This window comes from Strigops habroptila, chromosome 9 (assembly GCF_004027225.2).
Source record: "Strigops habroptila isolate Jane chromosome 9, bStrHab1.2.pri, whole genome shotgun sequence".
NCBI classification, from domain to species: domain Eukaryota; kingdom Metazoa; phylum Chordata; class Aves; order Psittaciformes; family Psittacidae; genus Strigops; species Strigops habroptila.
In genome coordinates this window covers 36,946,776-36,969,229 of record NC_044285.2, presented here as the reverse complement: position 1 = coordinate 36,969,229, position 22,454 = coordinate 36,946,776, and the positions used below count along the sequence as shown (strand labels likewise).

Genomic DNA, 22,454 nt, shown 5'->3' with positions numbered 1-22,454 from the left:
CAAGATCCAAAGCCTTCATGTTCATTCCATCTGCTCCATAGTGTTGCATAGAAAGCTTATAGCTGAATATTAACGCATTCTGTAACTGAGGTACTAACACCTGAAGTGCCTTCAGTGTTAAATCTCCTGTACTTCTTCCTCCCTATCCCATGACTCAGTTGGATCAGCTTCTCACCACCATGGGCTATGTTTTAAGACCTCAGTAGCATCACTCCAAGAGACACAATGAATTGAACAGAAAGACCATGTCTGTTCTGGAAAAAGGGGCTATTGAAATGGGTGTTTCAGAATAGGCCATTATGAAAAATCAGCAGCAGAAAAACAGTTTCCAATTTTGCTCACAGTCATAGAACTAAATAATCAACCTAAGCACCTAAATCAAGATGTTCTCTGCCCACTTCTTGCCTGTAGATTTGTTTGCTATCACTCACATTCTCATGCTAGACAAAGGGGATTATTTTGGAAACAATGTGACATCATCAGACCAACTATTACATGTGCATAAGATGCTGAAAAAGAGCTTCTAATTAGAAATCAGGAAAGTGAACAGCTGCATCAAAAACTCTCCAAAAAAACCAAACTTCCCCAAAAGTAAGTGTTTGGAGGGTTACAAAACAAAACAAAAACAAAAAAAAAGTTTTACCTAAACCCCTGTATCAAAACATGGCCAAGAATATCTCAAGGAACTTTTTTAACTTGAAAGACTTCTTTAAAAGTTGAAAGACAACTCAATGACCATTCAACAAAATGAACGAACCTCGCAATCACTGTCTACAATGGAATGCTGTTTGAGTATTTACTGTGCTGTTATTGTCAATGACACATCAATCGGGGGGTGGGGGGAGATGAGGCTGTGTAGCCACACAGCCACAAGCACTTAGAGATATCAAAGAGAAACATGGGGCAGCAGCAGGTAGGGGGAAATGATAATTGCAGAACAGCCACAGCAAGAAATTCCACAATAAATTCAACGTACTCCACATGCGGTGTACCCATCATCAGCTCTCCTGCGGCAATTCCAACATGCTCTGCTCACATCAGCCTATTGCACACCCACTGCACACAACACACAGCGACTCCAACCTCTCTTTGATTCCCCTGCCTAACTGCACAGGTGCTACAAAACCGAATTGTTCAAGAACACTATCTGCAGTCCAGGCCTTTAACACCCAGGAATCCCAGACAAACACACTGCCTCCGCCAACTCAGCACCCCTGTTCCTCCTTTCTTCTCCCTGTAAATCAATAACCAACTCCTATTAAGGCTTTACACTTGGAAAGACACAACTTCACTGTGAGCCAGCAGTCCATCAGCATAAGATGCAGTGTGTAACATTTTTCTGTTTTTCTTTTTTGTCCCCTAGAAAGCAGATGTGAAGCACACACACTTATTGCTACCTGACACTGGCAGGACAGTAACTTTTAAATAATCACATCTTGTTTTGAAATTACCCACCCTTGTCAGAGAGCTGAGAGGCACTGGGAGGATGGCTACGTGCCTTCTGTAACAGGCAGGTAGAGAACAACCAGCATAAGCAAGGTTCCTACTTCTGTTTGGCTCATGAACATTAGAGAAGAGGTTACACAGGAACAGACAAATGTGCTGTAGGTTAGGAGAAGCCAGTGCTACAAGACCTGTCTAACTACACTTAGAGATGCAATACAAAACCAAAAATCATTGACTCGGGAAGGGGAGGAAAGGGGAGGGGACAGAACTTATACTAACACAAACTTCACATGAATGGCTAAAAAAAATAATAATTCTTCTAAAAAGCCTCTATCTGGATCAGAAGATCCAGATCTTCTTACACCTCTATCTGGTGTAAGAACTCACTTGTTTTATCTTCATTCGGAGAAGTTCTTAAAATGTATTTAACCATCTGCTGACTTACTCTCAACTACTTTACAAGCCAATGCATCACTCAGTAAAGATGCCTACAACAAATATACCAAAAATATTTCATTTTGTTTCCACACAGACACAAATACAGATTTTTCCCACTATAATAAAGGGTTAACTTTTTCAGTCAGTAAGATTAAAAAAATCGTAAGCCTTTAAGGATGAATAACTAAGACGACGGAACAGCCAGTTTATTAGAAGACTGCTGGCTGAGGGGATAGTAAAATTTTGAAGAAAGCATATTAAAAAAGCCAAGATAAATGAATGAAAAAAATACCCTCTAGCTTAACATGCAAGAGAAAAGTACTTCATCAAATTGCAAGACACAAACTTTCCTGAGTTCCAGCAGGAAAAAACAGATTTGTCTGAACCAGAAGTCAGCTGTGCAACAAGGCAATTCATAAAAACAGGGAAGAAAGAAGCAGTGATTATGGTTCTGACGCGAGACAAGAAATCTTCGTTCCAGTGTATGATAGCAGGATCAATTAACCTTCCTAAGCACTCCTTACTACAAGAGAGAGCAAGACTTGAAGCTTGTTAGAGTGATCATTCTGGCCAGACCTCTTCCAAGATCCTCCTGAAAGCTGCACCATGGCTGCAAATGCCGAGAGCAATGCACTACCCCTTCCACACAGGCACAGCCTGAGGCAGAGCACAGCACGCTGCTGTGCCAACACACACCTGTAAAATGCAGCGGGGAGCAGAAGGTATAGATGGCATATTTAGCAAGTCTCATAGCGAGAGCACAAAGGGCCCCAATAGATAACTTTGCTACTTTGTTCTCTGCAAAACAGTCAGAACCACCTTGGAGCAGGTAAGAATGATTTCTCAACGATGAGATGCTCAACTCGATGTGTTCTGAGAAGTCACCTATCAGGTACACGAGTTGCCATACAAAACACACCAAATAAAGCACCTTACGAGCCCACAAAAAAACTCCACAGACCTACAAGTACATCTTTCAATAACTAGCTTATGCAATAGAGAAAACACAATGCTGAGTTCATCGCCTTAGGTCCCATTTCAGTATTCATATTCTGTTGGTTTCTAACTGCCAGCGTTTTACTACCTTGTTCTGTTTGGGAGTTTTGTTGTTGGAAGGGTTTTCTGGGGGGAGACATTGGGTTTTGGTGTTTGGTTTCAGTTTGTTTTGTTGTTTTGTTTTGTTTAAACATGTATTTTAAGCCTCATTGGAAAGACTTGACTTTTTTCCTACTGCTAATTTTATTATCTCAGAAGCTTTTTAGAAAATTGCCCTTCTTTAATACACAACAACATTTAAAAGCAGGAGGACAAAAAGAGGCAGCTCCGGAGAGCTGCAGCAGTGAAGCGAGGTGCCTTCATTAAATTTCACAAAAAACAACAGGGATAATGTTTCACAGACACAGAACATTTTCTGATTAATCGTTATAAAAACAGTCTATTAGCTATCACATGAAATTTGTACTAGGAAAAACAACTGCTACATGCGTAAGAAAAGGCATAATCTGTAATATTTTAAATATACTGATTAGAAGTTCTAAATGAAGCTAAAAATATTTTTTTTCTTTAAACTAGCTTGATCTTAATTAGCAACTCTTAAATTACTGTAACATCCAAGTAACTAAATCCCCCTGCTGGCACAATGTGCCAAGAGCTCTCTTACAGCCACCTTTTTTTAAATTAAAATATTCCTTCTCAGGTAGCGGTGGGGAATAAGACAAGCCAGTTCATCAGCACAAACATACAGGATTTCAGGCAATCCTTCAGGAGGGAGGGAAAGCACAATCGGAGTATGACATAGTTCATAGAGGGTTACAACTCACACTGCTCCGGTGGCAGAGAATCCGTGCTGGCCTGGCTTGAGTGACACCCCAGCCAGGCAGCGACCACGTCAGGCGCTGCCGCAACATCCACTCGCAGCTTCAACAACTCCCACATAATCCAGTGTCCTGGAGAGGCTTAAACCACGACATCCAGTAATCCTAAAACGTGCCAATAAAAATCTTTCTTCCACTGCACAGTTATTTTCTATTCTGTAAAACTCTTGCCCAGGGAGGCTGAGTCTCTATCCTTGGAAATACTCAAACTCCATCTGGATTTTTTTGTCCAGCTCTGGACAACCAGCTCTAGCTGACCCTGCTTAAACAGAAGAGTTGGACTAGATAATCTCAAGAGGACCCCGCCACCATCAGCAACTCTGTGACTGTGCAAAACATATTAGATTTGTGTGAAATAATTTTTATTAACTTTTTAAATAAAGTGTTCCGTTCCAATTCCCCTGTCCATAGAGGTCTGGAAACAGGAGAGAATAACTCTATGTTCTGCTGATAGAAAGAACCATGAAGGCATCACAAGCTCTCCTCTTATAGACTGGACAGAAATAAAATTACATGTTACTCACTCACATGGCTGTGAGAATTAGTAAAAAAGATTATAGACTGTAAGTAAGAACACCAAGTTAGAACATATAGGCATAAAAGTTCATTTAGGAAATTTAATTTATGTCCATAGCAAATGCAATTTAAACTAAATCTCTGGATTTTTCCAAAGCCTCTCTTCTTATAAATATGTATAGAAAGTGTTCCAAAAAATCAAAGTTTATTCCCATGGTTTGGGAGAGAGGCTATGGTATAATCCAGAAATTCAGTTTATATTCTGTAATCCAGAAATTCTGTATATATTGTATCAGTATGTGTGTATATATATTAATTACATAAATCCCATATTAAATCTAACTTCCACCTGTATTCACAGGGTAGCTGAAATGCATTATCTGATATAATATGAAAACTGTGATTGCAGGATTGTTGTTCCCTATGGCTGGGAACAACAGTTAAGATGACTAGTAACAGCACGAGCAAAGTGATGTGGAAAAAAGTATTGAGATTCTTTCAACTAAAAATGAGAGCTACCTCTATTCAAAATGCTATCAGGACTTGAAAGGCTCATCCTACCAGAGGAAAAAAAGAAAACAAAAAAAATGTAGAGGTGGCATTCTTAGGAGTAAGCACAACCTTCTGGCACAAAGAACATTTCTGCTCCTTAGCACAGGAAACCTTTAACAGTCTTACGAGCTGGTGAGATGTATCAGGTTGAGTCTTGAATGCAGTAACTGGAAGTGCACTGGTGATGCTAAACATGACATATTTCAGTACATTCTAGTCATAAACAGACTACACTGCACATACTTTTAGATCAAATAAAACAAGTAACATCTTGATTCTAAATATGTACCTTTCACCCAAAACAAAAGACTCTATTTTATAGAAGGAGCACAAAAAAAAAATATCCAAAATCATTACGGGAGAAGACCTCAAAATTCTAGGTCTACTCTATATTTTACATGTCATGCACATCTACATCTGGTGTTGAGAGCAACTGAACTTGTGAACCGAAGTCGAAGATTTCAAAATAATTAAGATTTTCACCTGATTCACTAATAGGATACATTACAGAAGCTGCCTAGCTCAAGGAGGACAGAAAACTAGTTAAATTGATGGGAAAAATCTGAAGGAACATATAATATATTCTAAGGATCTTTCAATACATATGTTCCTATTGTGTTTTACAAAATACATTTCATTTCAATACTCCAGTGTCTACGTGCCAAATCCTTAACTAATACTGTCACTAGAAACCTTCAATTAATGACAATATTAATGGAGCTTTATGTAGCAGAGATAATAGAACAACATGCATAATATAGCTAGATACCTCAAGTTTTACACATTACTAGTAAAAAGCCCATTAATAAAGAATAATCCAATAAAAGCACTGTTTGTGATGGCATTACCATACTTTTTAGTATAAGTAAAGAGAGTCTCCCTCCTAAATAACTACTAAATGCTTCAGGTTCTCACATATTGCTGCAAGCTATAATGGTTATAACTGTTAATCCAATACACCTTTTATACAAACCCATAAACACGCGAGTGGAAAAATAGCACAGATGTTCATCTCTAATGCAATTTCCATTCAATTTCCTAAGTGCAGTCCCTGTGTGCAAACTAGCTTAACGTTATGTTTAGCTTGCAAATTCTTTTAATAAATAATGAATGCAATAAAACTGGTAGATCAATGGCAAGCTGAGAAATCATAAAAAAGCCTTTTGTGCTTATGCTGTTGCCGATTTCAAAGTTTAATCCAGCTACAGATCGATACTACTTTTTCTTTTTAACCCATCACATAGATAGCAGATAGACGAGATGTAGGTTAAATGCTGTTACCAGATATCAATTTCCAGAAACTTGATAAGATCAGACACAATTGCAATCGAACATTTTATACCTTAATGTATACACAACAATATACACTACTAAACTACACTTCAAGCCACCATAAACTAAGAAAGCAAGCACTATTAATTTGTGTTGGTTCTTACTTTTTGGGGAAGTGGTATTTGTAACTGAGTCAAGAAAGGCTCTGACACAATATATTTTAATGAGCAAAAGGGCCTTTGCAGGTCAAGATGTACTGTCAAGGAAATACAATCTCCCCATGCTTGCTAGTGACAATAAGCACAGTACGCACATGAAAAACAACAACATAGCTGTGCTACCAAAAAGAAAGGAAAGCAAACAAATTTATTATGCTTTGTAGGATTCAGATATTAGACCCTTCTGGCCAGGTATCAAAGGACATAAGTTAATGGGTATCAGTGTTTCTTACAGGTTGTAGAATGGGGAGAGAGGGAAAACCCTATTACTAAGTCACTTTGGAAAGCCATGCTTTACCAAGAGGGAACAAAGATCAAAAGCATCTAGCCCTGAGGGACGGTTCTAGTATCAAGCAGGATAAATCTAACTCACTAAGAATCATTACTACCTAATGTACTGTGCTTGGTAACGCATGTTTAATCATAACATAGAAAAATTTTGCCTTAGCTTACACCAAAGTAACATGTCACAGACAGCAAGAATTCTGAAGTATCCTCATCTTGTTTGGTTTTGCAATTAGTATTACGTAAATAATCATTAAAACACCGCATTCCCCTATACCTCAGGGGGGTTATTACACTGATGATCACATTAAGAACTTATAAAAGAAACTAGATGGGAAATTTTAAGTATTTTGAACTATGGATTTGAATAGCTTTGTTCATAACTTCCAGAAATTATGATTTTGAATTTTCTGAACAGGCACAGAAAAGACTGAGGATCCTTCATTCAGCAGGAACAAGATCAGACGAAAAATGTAGTACCTGTTTGAAAACACCATATACACACAATACTTTCAAACACAGGTTTTTAATGTCCCACTCTTGATGAGAAGGGCACAAATCCTAGAAACATTTCTAAGTTCTTTGCTCTTGTTCTGGCAAATTTCCAGTGGCATGGAAGGTAGGTCCACCTCAGCCAAGTCAAAACAGGGGCTTTACAGCCCAGATTTCAACGCCTTTTTAATACTGATACTGACAAACACCTCTTGCACAACATGAATTCTAGCCTGTAAGCAACAAAATAAACAAGAGCAATTCTTTAAAGTATCTCAGAATGCTCATGTTAAGTATTTTCTGCAAAATTACCAAGGTGGGTACTCACTAAGGCCACTGCCATACAACAAAGGTGATTTTCTAACTCAGCAATTTTTGCTTTGCTCCTCAGTTCTACCAAAGTTTTTTCACCTGCCTTAAAAGCAAATGCACACACTAACAGAGGCTGCGTGCCCAACCGTAGCCCCAGTGTGAGAATAATTTCCCATCTATAGAGCTGGTCACTTCTGGAGTATAATGCTGTTGCCACACATTGATATATTGGTGAAAGGAAGGCAAATATAACAATGCTAAAGCTTAAACTCATTTGAATAAACTGTGAATTTCTATTACATATATTGTTTCCTTTATCAAATTGGAACTACTGGAGCAAGAATACCAAGAATGCCAACATAAATCTAGATCTGTTACAGCCAGTTTTTCCAATTTATTCTCACAAGCCTTAATGACTAGAAGTCAAAGTTCTTCTGTTTGAGGGGAGATTAAAAAAAGGAACAGTCACAATAATTTTTAACATTAAAATAACACATCATAGAGAAAGAGATCAGGTTTAACAAAATGATTGAAGCAAATCACAAAATACTACTTTATCTTCTAAAGAAAAACAAGGAAGACCACAAGTCTTCTAATAAGGAATAAAAGCCCATAAAAACTATGTGTAGCCTACGTGGGAAATAGATCTTCATTATTCATGGCAGAGTACTTTACGCTTTGAGCAATCTTTTCCAGAATTTAAAACCATTCCACAAAGACACATTCCAGCCTCTTTTATGATTTGCATTCCACAGGTTCTGCTCCAAGATAATGGATACCAGACTATACAGAACAGAAATTAACGGTGATCGACAACTTCTCTAACGTATCTGGCACTAAATGGTAAGTAGTAACAGAAACATAATTAACAAGTATACCTATCTTAAATCTAGAAGATGTTGAATTCAGACACATTTAACTTTAAAAGAAAATTATTAATATTAAAAAAAAAAAAGAAAAAAGAAAAAAAAGATAGAGAGAAAAAGCCTTACTTCAGCCTGTAATCAATTTGGACACAATGATGTTCTATTTATAGCAACACTTTTAACATGTTCTAGTCTTATATTATTTATTCGGATCATTCCTATTACAATGAAATATTAATGTTGAGAAAGTGGTTACTCTATTAAGGAGCTATCCTATGGTTAGATTTTAATATTGATCTCCACTATTTTGGAATAATTAATCATTCTGTACAAAACTGTATTTGTCTGACTTTGTGTTACAATACTATCAGAAGTTTAGCATCTTCCCCACAATGATGCTGTGATTAAATTTATATTTTGACCTATTCCTAAAGGTAATTTAGTTATTCCAACGGAAGGGGGAAAAGGGGATACCGCCACTTTAAAAGCTTCAATCTCTTTGACATTGCTGGCAGTGTATGGGAACATTAATGCATCTGTCATGATAACAAGCTAAGAATAACATCTAGACATCAAACCGAGCAGAGAATCCATCTGAAGTGATTCATTCAGATCTGTCTCATTGATTTATTAAACACAGGGCAACATCTGCAGCCTCACAGAGCCGCTTGGCAAAATTAATGCAAGATCAATTCAAATGGAAAAAAGTGCAAAAGAGATAAATCAAAACACAATTTGCATGCAGTTCCACAATCAGGCTTATTGGGTGCAAATGCTCAATTTCCCTCCCAAAGCAAATGAGTTTAAATGTTGTTTTATCTTTGTAGAATTGTGTGATTTGAAGTGACAGTGAAGAGTTCTGCAGGTTGAAATGGTGAAAAGAAAAAAAAGGAGAAGAAATGCTTGCAAAGACCTTTTGAATATGCAACAAGAATATCATTAATACCTAATTGTTTAGCTTTTTTGTCTTTGCTACAAAAACACAGTATTTTTCAGTTGTAGAAGTCTCGGTAGAAAATTACATATGTATTATGCATATACACATGCAGGAAACACACAAATACTCCATTTTGGAGGAAAAGCATGTTACACTTCAAATGGGGAGCTCTATTGACATGAAAAAAAGAAGGGAATTTTAATCAAGGCTTCTCCAGATTGGATATGCATCTGATGAAAAAATTCAAGTATTTTAGTAGTTTTGAACAAGCATAGGCTTTCAAGATGTCTAAAAAGAAAGAGGGATTTTTCCAAAAGTATAATTAATCTGCTCAGAAGTGGAAAAATTCCTTTCTGCATGTCTAGCAGAATCCACTATGCTAGTGATCTCTCTCACGAATGTTTTAAGTGAGCCTCCTTTCCAAGAAAGAACAGGAAACTCAGAAACTGGTAATTTTTGGTTTATTTTAACATACTAGAACCTCCAAAACTCACAAGTTTGGCCAAGTCTGAATGCATACTAAATATTTACTTAGTCAAACAAGTTGCTATCATCAGATGTCCACATTTAAAATCAATATACAAGGAAGCTCTGTGCAGCGTTACATGACTGGATCGCTTTAATTATAATCTTGACATCATTCTCCTAATAAAAGACAGTATTGCTGACTATAAGGTAGCTTTTAATAGACAACATGACTAGACCCTCATTATCTCATAAAATAAAATGTCTGCATTTACTGCTTAAACTCATTTCTAAAGCCTTTTATTGTTTGTGAATAGCCCAAGTAATACAAAATATTACCTTAACTAGACACTTTAAGTCACAAAAAATAAGCCATGTATTAAAACGCTGTTTTCTGGGAATTATTCTTACTATTCACGGGATAATCCAGACCAACACTATGCTTTTTCAGTAGCCAACAGCATCCAAATGCAGAAGCCTCGTAAAATAATCATACTCATATAATTCTAAGGATTGCTACATTTACCATCATAAAAATGTTCTATCATTTTAACTTTCATTTTTAAGTAAAACCTCGTTATAGTTTTCTACTTTAAGTAAATGTTATGCTTTACTATTAAAATTAAACATGTGTCCGTAATTTAAGTAGTCTTCTAAGGTACTGCAAATTAGTAATTAAATTGTCTAAATATGTTGTACTCACTCTTCACTTGACGATGCTACCTGTAATGAAATGAATGGTTAGTTTCATTTTACAAACCTTGCTTCCAAATTAGATTAGATGATAATGGCTAACGATAATCAAAGTTAGGAACATTCTGTTTACAGGTGAATGAAAATTATACATGTACTGTTTAAAAAAACCACAAAGATGCTAGCTATACATAACTAGGGTTACAGACACAGGACAAACAAACAAAAAACTTTCACTTGCAGGTATAGTATTTCTCTGCAGCTCTTAGTTGAGCTTGTCTACAGAGCTCATAAACTCAATACAGTAAGCAGGAGAAGTAGAACTTCTCTTTTTTTCAATTATATGTAATTGAGGGTTGACATTGCAACAGAAATATAATTAAAAGCATACACTAACATAAGAGATGTTGACTTTTACAAGTGAACTAACATTGAAAACAATGATAGCCAGCATTTCTTATTGCTTTTTCTGGCAGCTCGAGTTTAATTTCTACAGTATTCAAACACGTATATAAATCCCTATAAATTAATATATATATATTAAAAAAGCAATGCATAACATTCCGAGTTGAAAGTAATGCTTGAGTCATGCAGTGGAACACCACACATCGAAGGGTTTGCTTCTAAGAGATCACATTTTTCCAAGACTTTACTTCCCAGGAGCAGACCCTAAATCCCATATGCATAGCTGTAACAGTTGTAGTGTGTTTTATCTGCTTGGTACCATACACTGCAGTGGTTCCTAGGTCACTTCACAGCAAACAAAAATTAGCTCACTCATGTATTTAGCTATTTTTAGCCAACATTCTCTCCCACTGAGTATGGACTGTTCAAGGGAAAAAAAAAAACCTGTAAATAAAATTACATATTAAGCATTCAATTAGCATGATGGAATACAATTAACATTAAGTTACAACATTTGAGAGAAGTTTCATGTGTGCTGATAACATCATGCCTTACACCTGAAACCGTGAACGCTAAATACATCAGCAGGTTATTCGAACCAGCTGCATTTAAAGAGATATAAACAAAGGCTAAGTGATGTTTTGATAAATGAGAAACATTTTAGGGAATGTAATAGGATCTGGTGTTCCTGAACAGGTAAAAAAATACAGTGTGTTTTCATAACTAGGCAGGGAGAGATTGTGCTTACACACGTGTTGAATGCAGTGTCTCAGTTGAGAGCTTTGACTCCATTGAGACTTGCTTCTGACCTACTGGATGCCCTCTCAATAGCACCCTTGCCAGATCTTCAGCCTTTGCCCAGGTCTTCGTTCTACTGACTGCTCCTTTCAGACCCACTCTCAGAGCATTGTTCAGCTCCTCACTTGTACGCAGCTCCTCTGGCCTCCCCTCTCAGCTGCTCCTTGCATTACTTATTCCCTTATCCTATCACACCATAAGTCCGTGAAATACAAGTTTTGAACATTTAACGCTTCAGCATTTCTGGATCTTATATCATTGGTTGAAAGAGAGAAAAAAATCAGACTGCACCTAAGGGCTGTATCATCAAATCGAATCTCCTATTTCCCCCAAGTAAAAACTTTGGCACAGTCACAGAAATTAAAAAGACTTATTTCTTTAATGGTCAACGTGCATGCTAGTCGAGTTTCAGAAATATTTCAGGGAAGCATTTACATGCTAAATATGTCCCTTAGTAATCCTACATTAATTTTATCCAAATACATTAGTCTCAGACCTTACTTTTAACACCATCATTTTAACAAGGCAGTGGTTGTGATGTCACAGAGGTGCACGACACTGAAACAAACAGGCAGCGGGAGAAGGTGTCACAATAACACAACATGAGCACGAGAAAAAGCACATACTTCAAATAAACATGCCTAGGAATTGAGTGCAAGCTTCCCTAAAGTGTCACCTGTAACATAAAATGATTTGAAACAAAACAAATACTGCTATTCACGCAAGGACGTCCGGTCTGCTCCCGCCTGAGCTCCCAGCAAGAACAGGATCAGGCCCCAAATCAGCGCGTGCTGAAGGTGTTATTAAACATACCCCACCCAACACGTTCGGTGCTGAGCAGCCAGAACTAGCGACACGAAAACCAAAGTTAACAAATATTTGCATGCTGCAAGTCAAGACACCGCGCTCAAAGCTCTGCGAAACAACCTCTATAAAGAAAAGTTTCCTGCCAGGCTGAAAGCAGGAGCACACTGAAATGCAAATGTTTCTGAGGAGGTACAGCACGAACTGCTGAACTAGTCATATCATCTCCACACACCCTGCCTCGCATCCGACCCCACTGCACTTCGTGTTTATATTGAGCCCCGAGAGGGTTTTTGTGTTTATTAGATCATTACCATTTCTAAAGGCAGCAGCTCTGAGGTCTCGAGCCAGGATTGTAACCCCAAGTACGAAGCACCCAGCAGGGATCTCCCAGGAATACCACCCGCTCCGGGCTCGCCAGGGCAAGGGCTGCGGCCGCACCAGCCCTCTCGACTGCGGGACGCACCATTATTCCGGCTCGGTACCGGGCAATAGTTTGCCTATCGCCGCCCGCCTCCCCGGCGGTCACCGGCCGGGAGCCGACAGCCGCAGCCCGCGCCCATCCTCCCGGGAACGGGGGATCCCGAGGAGAACAGAGAGTTCCAGCGGAAAAAAAATATGGATAAAACTTTTGTGTTATTTGCTCGCAGTGGATACGGGAACTACCCGCTCTCGCTGCTAGGGGAAAAGTTTGCAGATGGGGGCGCGGAACGGCTCCGCTGCCCAGCGGTCCCGGGGGATGGGGGAATCCCGCAGTTCATGTCGGCACCGCCGCGGGGCTCACCCCCCCGCCAGCACAGCCGACCCCGGCCCCGCGCCTCGGCCCGCCGCGCGAAGCGCCCCGGGGGGACTCCCCTCCATCTCCTGCCGCAGGAGAGCCGGGACCCGTCACCCCCGCCCCAGGAACGGCTCCCCGCGGGCCGCCGGCCCCCAGCGGCCGGAGGAAGCGCGAAGTTTGGCGGCTCACCTCGCGTTGGTGCAGTCGTTGTACAAAGTTTCGAAGTCCTTCCTGGTGATGAGCTTGCAGCGGTTGACGCCGGGCTGGATGGCCCCCAGCCCCCGCAGGATGCGGACCTGCTCCACCGTGCACACCACGGGCGATATATCCAGCCGCTTCAGCTTGGTGTAGACCGTGTGCAGCCCTCCCACCAGGTGCTTGAGGAAGAGATCAAAGACCTGCGGCAGGCAGATCAGCTCCTGCCCCTCCACGAGGAACGAGGCCACCTTCACCCCGTGCAGGTCGACCATCTTACACTCGTTGCCTCCGCCACCGCCGCCACCGCCGCCGCCGCCCGCGCCGGCCCCGCCGCTGCCGGCGGAGAGGAAACTGTTGACGAGGCTGTTGGTGAGGCGCGGAGACTCCGCGGGGCTGGAGTACAGCGGGTCCGCCCGGAACAAGCCCGCCGAGCCCCCCGCGCCGCCGCTGGAAGTTGCGGCGATGACAGGCGGCGCGGAGACAGCCATGGCCAGCCCGGCTCCCCGCCGCTCGCCTCAGCCCCGCGCTTTGCTCTACTACTAAAAACAGAGCCGCGCGCCCGCCCTCTCACACGCAGCGGCCGCCGCCAGCCGCGCGCCCAGACCCCTCCCCAGCGCCGCCGGGGGGGAAGAGTGACAGCGCCCTCCAGCCAATGCGCCCCGCCCGCCGCCGGCGCGGCCCCGGCGAGTGGCTGCGGGCGGCGGGGCGGGGCGGGGCAGCGCCGCGCCGGCCGCAGCACCTGGGCCGCGGGGCGTGAGGCGGCGGGGCTGGGGCGCGGCGGGAGTGTGAGGAGGGGGGTCCGTGAGGAGGGGGGTCCGTGAGGAGGGGGGTCCGTGAGGAGGGGGGTCCGTGAGGAGGGGGGTCCGTGAGGAGAGCGCGCCCGGGCCGCGGGCTGGGAAAGTTTCGGTGAGCTCTGCCGGGGCCGTGAGGGGGTCCCGCGGCTCAGCCCCGGCGCTCTGAGGGAGAGGAGGGCAAGGCTGCGGCTGGTCCGCCGCAGGTCCGGGTGCCGGCCCTTTTTCCCAGTTAGTTTCAGCGGTCGCTGCGCTCTGGTACATTCCTGAGTGTTAAAACACCTGTGCCTTGACACAGCCAAAAGAACTCGGGGGAGGCGGGCGGTGTGGGGACAGGTTAGCAGCGCGAGACTCCGTTAGGTAAATAATGCACCCGGCTTTCCGCCTCTTCGCTGTGGACCAGCAACCCGGGGTTATTCTCTTGCGTGAGGAGACGGTGGAGGCCGTGGCAGCACATCAGGTCTAAAGCAAACTAAGCCAGTCAGTGAGTGAAGGGAGTGTGTGCTGTGCAGGCAGGACGAGGGAGACTGTGGGAGATGTGGAAGTTGGTGATGGGTCACAAGAGGCAAAGTCTGTTCTCGGGAGGTCTTGCGTGTAATTGCATGTAATTTCCAGATTCAAGTGTGGCATCAATTGTGTTTTAGATACAATGGCATCAGTCCTCTCCTCATGCTCCAGAAGCACCATATGGTATCTCATTCAGCTGCATGCAAGTACAACCCAGCAGTCTTGGGAACCAGACAGATCCTGTGCCTCCTTCACCTGAAGCAGGTCAGTTGACAAAAGAACTGCTAAGCTTTGTGCATCCCTTCTCCCTGAACAATTGGACTCGAAAGATGGTCATACAAATTTTAGATAAAGGGGTTGAATCTGATAGATACACACCTGGCTAGAGTGGCGATTTGCTTACTTTCTCCTAGTGTACTTACATTACATCTCTTTTCCCAGCCTCCTCTTCTTCTGCCTTTGTATCAACATAATTTTTTCTTGTTTCCGCTTTTTTCAGTCTTTTTTTATCTTTCCTTATTTCCTAGTCCTCTAACTTCTTCACACCTTCTTTTTTTAACTTCCTCCTATAGCATTCAGTAAACAAAGCAAACAGAAAAGTATGAACAAAACTTTCCAAGTGGATACCAAACAAGCAATACCAACAGAGCATTTCAACTATTTCCATGATCGCACAGCTTTGTATGCCATCATCATCTTCTTTTTGTTAGGCTTGCTTATTTAGGCACCCTATCTGCAAAGTTTAATATTCTTGCATTATGAATAATCCCATTTTAGATGAGGGGAGATGACTTTATGCTAACTAAAGTGCTATATTTGTTACACTAAATTAAATTAACTAAATTACACTCTAGAGGAACCAATCCATTGATTATATGTGCATTCCAAGATGACTGGCCACTTGTTCTATGCCCCTAGCCTAGCTGCCTAAAACCAACGCAGGCTTTTCACATAAGCTAGGCTTAAGTGAATACCTTTTAATAAGAATGCTCATATTTCATAAACTACTTGATGCATCATTCTAGGATCAGAACCTTAGATTGGAAGCTCTGTGGGGCAGGGCTATTTACATTGGCAAAGTTTTTAGTACAATCAAGCCCTGAACTCATCTGAGATTTTTATATACTGGAAATGATAGAAGTAACAAATAACTGACTTCAAATAGAAACTTTTGGGGGTTAATCTTCTCGATGTAATTGCTATTAGAAGATTTAATAAATCAGATCCAAACACTGCCCTTTTAAAGACATTTTTTGCTTTGAGATTAATGTGACAATCAAATTCCACCATGAGAATTCTTTTTCCTTTTTGACTTTAATGTCTTCCATAAGCTAAACATATTTCTAAATAAGACTGAATTTTTGCAAGGCCAGAGGAAGCCTTGCGCATCAACACCCAGCAAGTTGGAGTGGCATGAAGCAATATAAAATCATAAAGGCTGTAGTAAAAACGGTACCCTTGAGAGGTGACTATCCATGGAGAGAAGAACTGTTCTCAAACTCAGAAAATGCTCAAGGTTTGTGAATTAATACCAGGCAGCCGTCCAGTTCAACTACGCATATACAAATCAACTATAGCAATGGATATTATTATTTCTCTGTAATTTTATTAAAGACAAGGCAAAGTTACTAAGGCCTAACAATCACACAGTAATATCTTGTCAGTTGTAAAGTATCCAGATGGTTTATTTGAACAGAGTCCAGCAGTAAGCAACTTGAATGTGTAGAAACCAGTAAGCCTCCCTATAGCTGAAATAATTATTTTGGAATATTTATTTAAAATTAAAGTTTCAATATTTTTGTTCTTTTTAGACTGGCAAACAAAGTACTCTGTTTTCTTCACACGTTCATGTATAGAAATGCTGGTGTATTGTGTATTAGTCCTATACAGAAATTGTCTGTGTTTGTATGGCAAAATATCAAGCAAAGGTTTTTGTTATATTTGTTTGTTTTTGTTGTTATCATCATTACATATGCCCCCTTGGAGTGAAATGTGGAAGAGCTCTTTTCTGAGACATGGAAGAAGAGAGGAAGGTCCCAGTCATTCCAGACAGGGCCAGTCAACAGCGTTCTGGAAATTGCTTATTGCCAGCTGGCATAAATGTGGCTACTGGCTTACAAGGATCCTATAGAGAAAATGATGGGTGACATAATTGACTAGGAGGCAACAATGATAAAAAATGATGACAGCTTTTTAAGTGACACAGTAGGGAATTAATTAAAAATAATAATAATTTTGTTTCTAGAAAACAGGAAAGCTCAATAAGGACATTTGTGTTTTATCTTGGTCTACTGTAGCCAAATATGAGGCAGGACAATAGAAAAAAGAATTCTGTAGGTATTACCATGTAAAAAGTCCTGTGGATTTATTTCATTTATTTTTTTAGTATAAAGAAATTTTTCTATAGACTTGATACACGTATGTCCAATGTGAGTAGATTGTAGAAGGAGAAAATGGCAGGGTTTAGTGAAAAACTTGGATCTTCACTAAAATAAATGGGGAGGGATAAATGTGAACATTGATTTACAGGAGTCAGAGGTAACTGTGGGCCCAAAATGAAGAATGAAAAAAATAACTGAAAGATGCATTTGCAATGCACTCTCATCATAATGAAATGAAACACCTTTTTTTCTCAATTCCAGTCTGACTTGAGCCCTTGTGACACTGATACTCTCCTAGTACTTAAAAAAATTACTCGGGGCCCAATCTAACGCTCTTAACTTACCCTGGTGATCTTTGCATTTGTATCATGAGCGTGCAAACCACTGATATTGCTAATTCTGAAGAAAGGCCTGAAAAGGAAGAGAAAACATTGTTAGTATTTTGCTAGGTTAGTGTTTAATTCCTTGGTTTCCTTAGGAAAGAGTAAGCATGATTATATTAACAAATGTAGGCCACTGACGTGAGAAAAAGAAGAGGCTGAAATTAGTATGTCATTCTTAGTGCCCACATTTTTCTAGACGCACTAGTACTTGACACTTGTATTCAATTTATTTCTGACATTTCAGTGGATTTTTTTTTGGAATTGTGGATTAAAACTTCCCACCTCGACATCAAGGATTTTATATAAAACCGATGAATCTAAATGTCTAAGTATCAATAGAAAAATGATCCCTTCTCTTATGTAATTAAATGTATTGTATTAATGTGTGCATAATGCAGAATCAATAAATAATGAATTACCACTGATTGTAATTGAATGTTTTCATAATTTCATTGTCAGCCATGATAAATAATCAGTACATTTATACTGCATTAAATTAATTAGTGTGTCATTTCTATTACATACATCAGCAGTGAAGTAATGCAGTGACATCTGTTTCTAATGTTTTAAAGATGTGGTATTCCTTATTAAGTAAAAGGAAGAGTTATTAGAGGTATTTCCTGTGATTGGCAGTTATACTGGTACAGTCAAAGAGATCAAATAAAGGAACTTGCACTCTTGGCAAACGCTGCATTTCAACCCCTGATGGCAGTGAGTAACGACTGGAGTGGATTTTGCTGCTTCAGGCTTTCAGAAAATCCTACCCACCTTTCTAGAGAACGTAAGAATGGATCTTCTCTTTCTAATACAGTTAGGGAAGATTCTAACATGCAAAATAATTAACAGTCTACAGAGGACCTGAGCATCCACATCCATTTCTATATCGATTTATCTGCCTCAGTCCTCTGAATGTACAGAGGAATTGACAAGGGCGAGAGTAGAATAGAAAGAATAAAATACACAGAAGGGAACATATAGCGAATAAACACAAGTTAGAGTGTGCCAGAAGGAGGATTATTTTTTAAATGACTAGGTATTAGAAAATGGGTGATCACCTGGGAGCAGGGTGATGTGAAGTAAAATACAGTGAGCAACAATTATGGACTGCCGTAAAGGTCTGGAATTCTTTGTTAATGCTGTCTTTTCCAAGACACTTAGGGACATCCTTACCATTTCTGTACCATTACACCATCTTTAAAAAGAACAACTAGAAAATCTAATGTTAGGGCTTATCTTACCAGAGTTCATCATCCATAAAACAGCTCTGGACAGTGTCTTGGGTGACATGATCTAGTGTGAGGCGTCCATGCCCACGGCAGGAGGGTTAGAACTAGATGATCTTAAGGTCCTTTACAACCCTAACCATTCTATGAATTTAAATCTTAATTTTTTCATACTATCAATGTACGTCATAATGTTAAGCAAAATTAAAAAGCAAAAAGAATTACTCTTCTCAGTGTAAGTCTCAGAACTTGCTTTCAACCACTCACTGACTACCTTGGCGCAAATTTGAGAGAATGGTCTCTGGAGCAACCATGTGCACACAGCAGTTGGTCCACGTGGCTTGCCTTTTACACGGGAAACTCTAGACTCGCTTTGGATCACCTGTCTGGGCATGACTGACAGCTGCCCAGCTCACTGGCAGTGGCTATGCATTTAATACTCTGGCTGCTCTGTGTGAGTTTGCCTCCGTAGGCTTCCTCCCTCTGCAATCGTTCAGTGTGATGCTGAGCCTGTGCCTGGGACAGTCCCCAACAGACACAGCCTTGTGACAAACTCTCCTGACCATTTACTATAGGAACCTGAGAAAATTAAACCACAAAAATACTCTCTCAGACAAGGTCCCATCTACTTTTCCTATTCATTAAAATTTCACTTGTTTAAGTGATGTGCCCTTTTAATGCTTAGACACTGTCACTTTTTGTCTAGATGATGTGTAATTACCTTCCTTCTTAAAGCAAGGAGTACGTTTGTGGTATAAAAACGCAAGTAGTACTTTAAGGTCATTCCGGTGAAATATAAAAACACAAAACTATGATTCTAAGATGGAGTTGTTGCTAATGATTCGCTACTTTAATCTGGATTTTGATTTTGATTGAGGATAGCAGCAAAATTGCAAAGCCAGGATCTTACTATACCAAGGTTGTATTACATGAGGTACAATCAATTAAGGTTCAGTATTTGCACCTTTTCTTCTTCAGGAAGAAAAATTAATTCCATTAGATGTGTATTGAACTTAAAATGCACTTTACAGCAAACTTCTATGAACACAATACTATGTACTCAAATATATTCAGTAAGTCATTATATCTGGTTGTTAATACTCCCAGAGGAACAAGATCAACCTCATCTCTCATTCTGTATTTGCAGGTCAGCTAAAGAAAGGAAAAGTTTTCTTGTGCTGTGTCTGAGCATCTCAGCCGTAATCTGAAGGCACCACCATCTAGTGGGATAAGAAGGTATTTAATTTTTCTTTACATTTTTTTTGTATTTTTAAACATGGACATTACATTCTACTTCAAGCGGCAATAAAAAAGTAACCTTCTTTGGTTTATTTAAATGTATAAGGCTTGTGTGGACCTTTCATTAATTCTCATTCTTCTGTTTAACTGCAAAGCATTTTCCAATAAAATCTTAAGAGTCGTTTCCATGAAAATAGGTTTTCATAAACAGAATTTTATCAATGAGAAAACAATTTATAGCTATCCAGACTCAGCAGAAGTGTAATTGATTTATTGAATATATATTTTTAGTATGTTATTGAATCTACTTTGTGGAAATCCAAATGGCAGAATTATTAATACTGTGAAAGTAATTATCTTGAGCTCATCTTTAAAACCAATATGTATTTCAGACTGTAAAGATCCAGAGTTGCAGTTTTCCATACAGCCATTAAGTATACAGCGCTTGGTTGTAAGTGTAGTCCGACCATTAAGTCTCATCAAAAACAAATCCCAAAACTGAATGCAAAGCATTCACTTTACCTTGCCTCTCAGAGTGACCACTTGTTGAACTTTGCCCGTGCTGATACAGGGACTGCTACCTGTTCTTATTTGTTTTTCTTTTCATGCACTTAACAACTAAAAAGGTAATGGCAGGATTTTATATGGGTGAGGGAGAAAAATGAGGGTGAGCAATGTGTATTTATTTTTTGTTTTTTTAGCAGAGAATGCATGCATCTGCAGCTGTTATCCTAAGATGCCTCCTTGTGTTCAGGTCTCATTGATCTTGTTACAGCTTTGCACATATATGGGGATAATTCAGGAGTACCTATCTTTTATAAGCATGAGAGCAAATATTAAGAAATTACCATATTCTAAAATTCCATAGATGTTTTGATACTTTTATATCTAAACTGGTAATTAAATAATAAATAATTAAATACTTCATGACACAGATAATATTTTAGTAGTCAGAATTTGGGCCTGCTTCTGTTTCCATGGAAGTGAATGGTATTTTTGCCTCAGATACTAATAGACATTTCAATGTTTTACTCTCTTGAAATTACAGAAATCTTATTGATAGAAATTGGCATCAATGGGTATTCTGCATTGTACATCAATTTTATGATACTGTCTTAAAATACTACATTTCTGCTGAAAGCCGTGCAGTAATATCAATCTATGCTTCCATTTCTTACTGAAATCCATCTGGAGTTTTGAGTAAAAATCAATGGAACTGGTCCAAATTGGTTGAGGTTTTACATGCTGCTTTGACCCTTTGATTCCTAAACCACAAGCATAAGAAGGTTAGAGACATCTCATGTAGAATGCAAATTAAAAGATTTCTAAATACTTTCATTTGGAATGCTGTTTGCAGTTGATAAGGTCCAGGATCCTCTACCTCCCACTGCCTTAGAAGAACAAAAATCCTAAAGGAGAGGTCTAGGACATATATATGGAGTTAAGAAGACAGTCTAGCATGTACAGGGAATCCAGTCTAGAGTGTATAGGGAAGTTGAGGCCAGTAATCTGTACAACTGCTGACTCATTATTTCACTTAGACTTTGAAAAAGCCTTTCCCTCAGATTTCTCATCTATTTTTCAACTCCCAAAGGAGTAAGCCTCATCCTGAAGCCTTCTGCCACTGTCTCCTGCGTCTTGGTCATAATTTTTACAACTCTGAAGGAGGTTGAAAGAAAACATAATTAACCTAATGTTTTTTTGAATAAAAGTAACTATTTTATGAAAGTAGCTACAGTATATTCTATAGTTCTCTATAGGAAGTACAGGGAAAGGCCTCATGAGGGACTTGTTCTGCTATTTCACCATTGTTAAAGAAGCATGACCCAGAGAGACCGAATCCATCGTAGAATTGAGTCTCTGAATCTCAGTCAAAGGCATACAGGGTGGGATTAGAATCAAATATTTAAGAGTAGGTTTTGGGTTTAACCTGACTAATCTTCTGTGTCTCAAAATAATTCTCAGTATGTTCTGTGGGTTTAGGGATAATGAAAAACAGTAACGTGAAAACTAACAGTGTCTTTCTTAATCTTCAGGAGACATTATTGAATTTCTCTACTTTTTTTCCTCTTTTTTTCTTCAGCATCAAGGTTGATGTGACATACATTGCTAACCTACAAAGATATATGTGATCTTAAATAAAATTGGCTTTATATACTTTAACTTCATTGACTTTCTGACAGAATTACCTGTGACTTGTGGAGGCATAAGGGTGATCAGGCCATAGTTAAAAGTACAGGTTGAAACACCTGTGATCATTATTATTTAATGCATAACCCTCCTGTAGTTTGAGTTTTTAAAAATTCTTTACCCAGATTTAGAATGCTGAAACCTTTCAGTACCCTATGAGACAACTACTGATATTTTTCATTAGTATTATGATGCCATGAATTCTAGAGTATTTTGCACTGAGGAAGACCGTAAAGCAAATAAATTTCTTCAGATACTTTTCTAGAGAAATGTTTTACCATTTAACTAGATTATACCCATCATTATTATAGATATACTATGGCACGATCTTCTGTATTTTTCCCACAAAGTCTGTGAATTTAGAATAGAGCAGAGTTTAATACAGACCTTG

At 39.6% G+C, this 22,454-nt stretch overlaps 1 protein-coding gene across 1 annotated transcript in view; it reads right to left on the bottom strand.

The window, feature by feature from the left end:
• DACH2 (dachshund family transcription factor 2) overlaps positions 1 to 14,022 on the bottom strand; it is a 293,462-nt gene extending 279,440 nt beyond the window's left edge. The window contains 1 exon segment of the mRNA XM_030497302.1: positions 13,341 to 14,022. Coding sequence (XP_030353162.1) covers positions 13,341 to 13,837 — 497 coding nt within the window. The 5' untranslated portion in view covers positions 13,838 to 14,022.
• Positions 14,023 to 22,454: the final 8,432 nt, after the last annotated feature.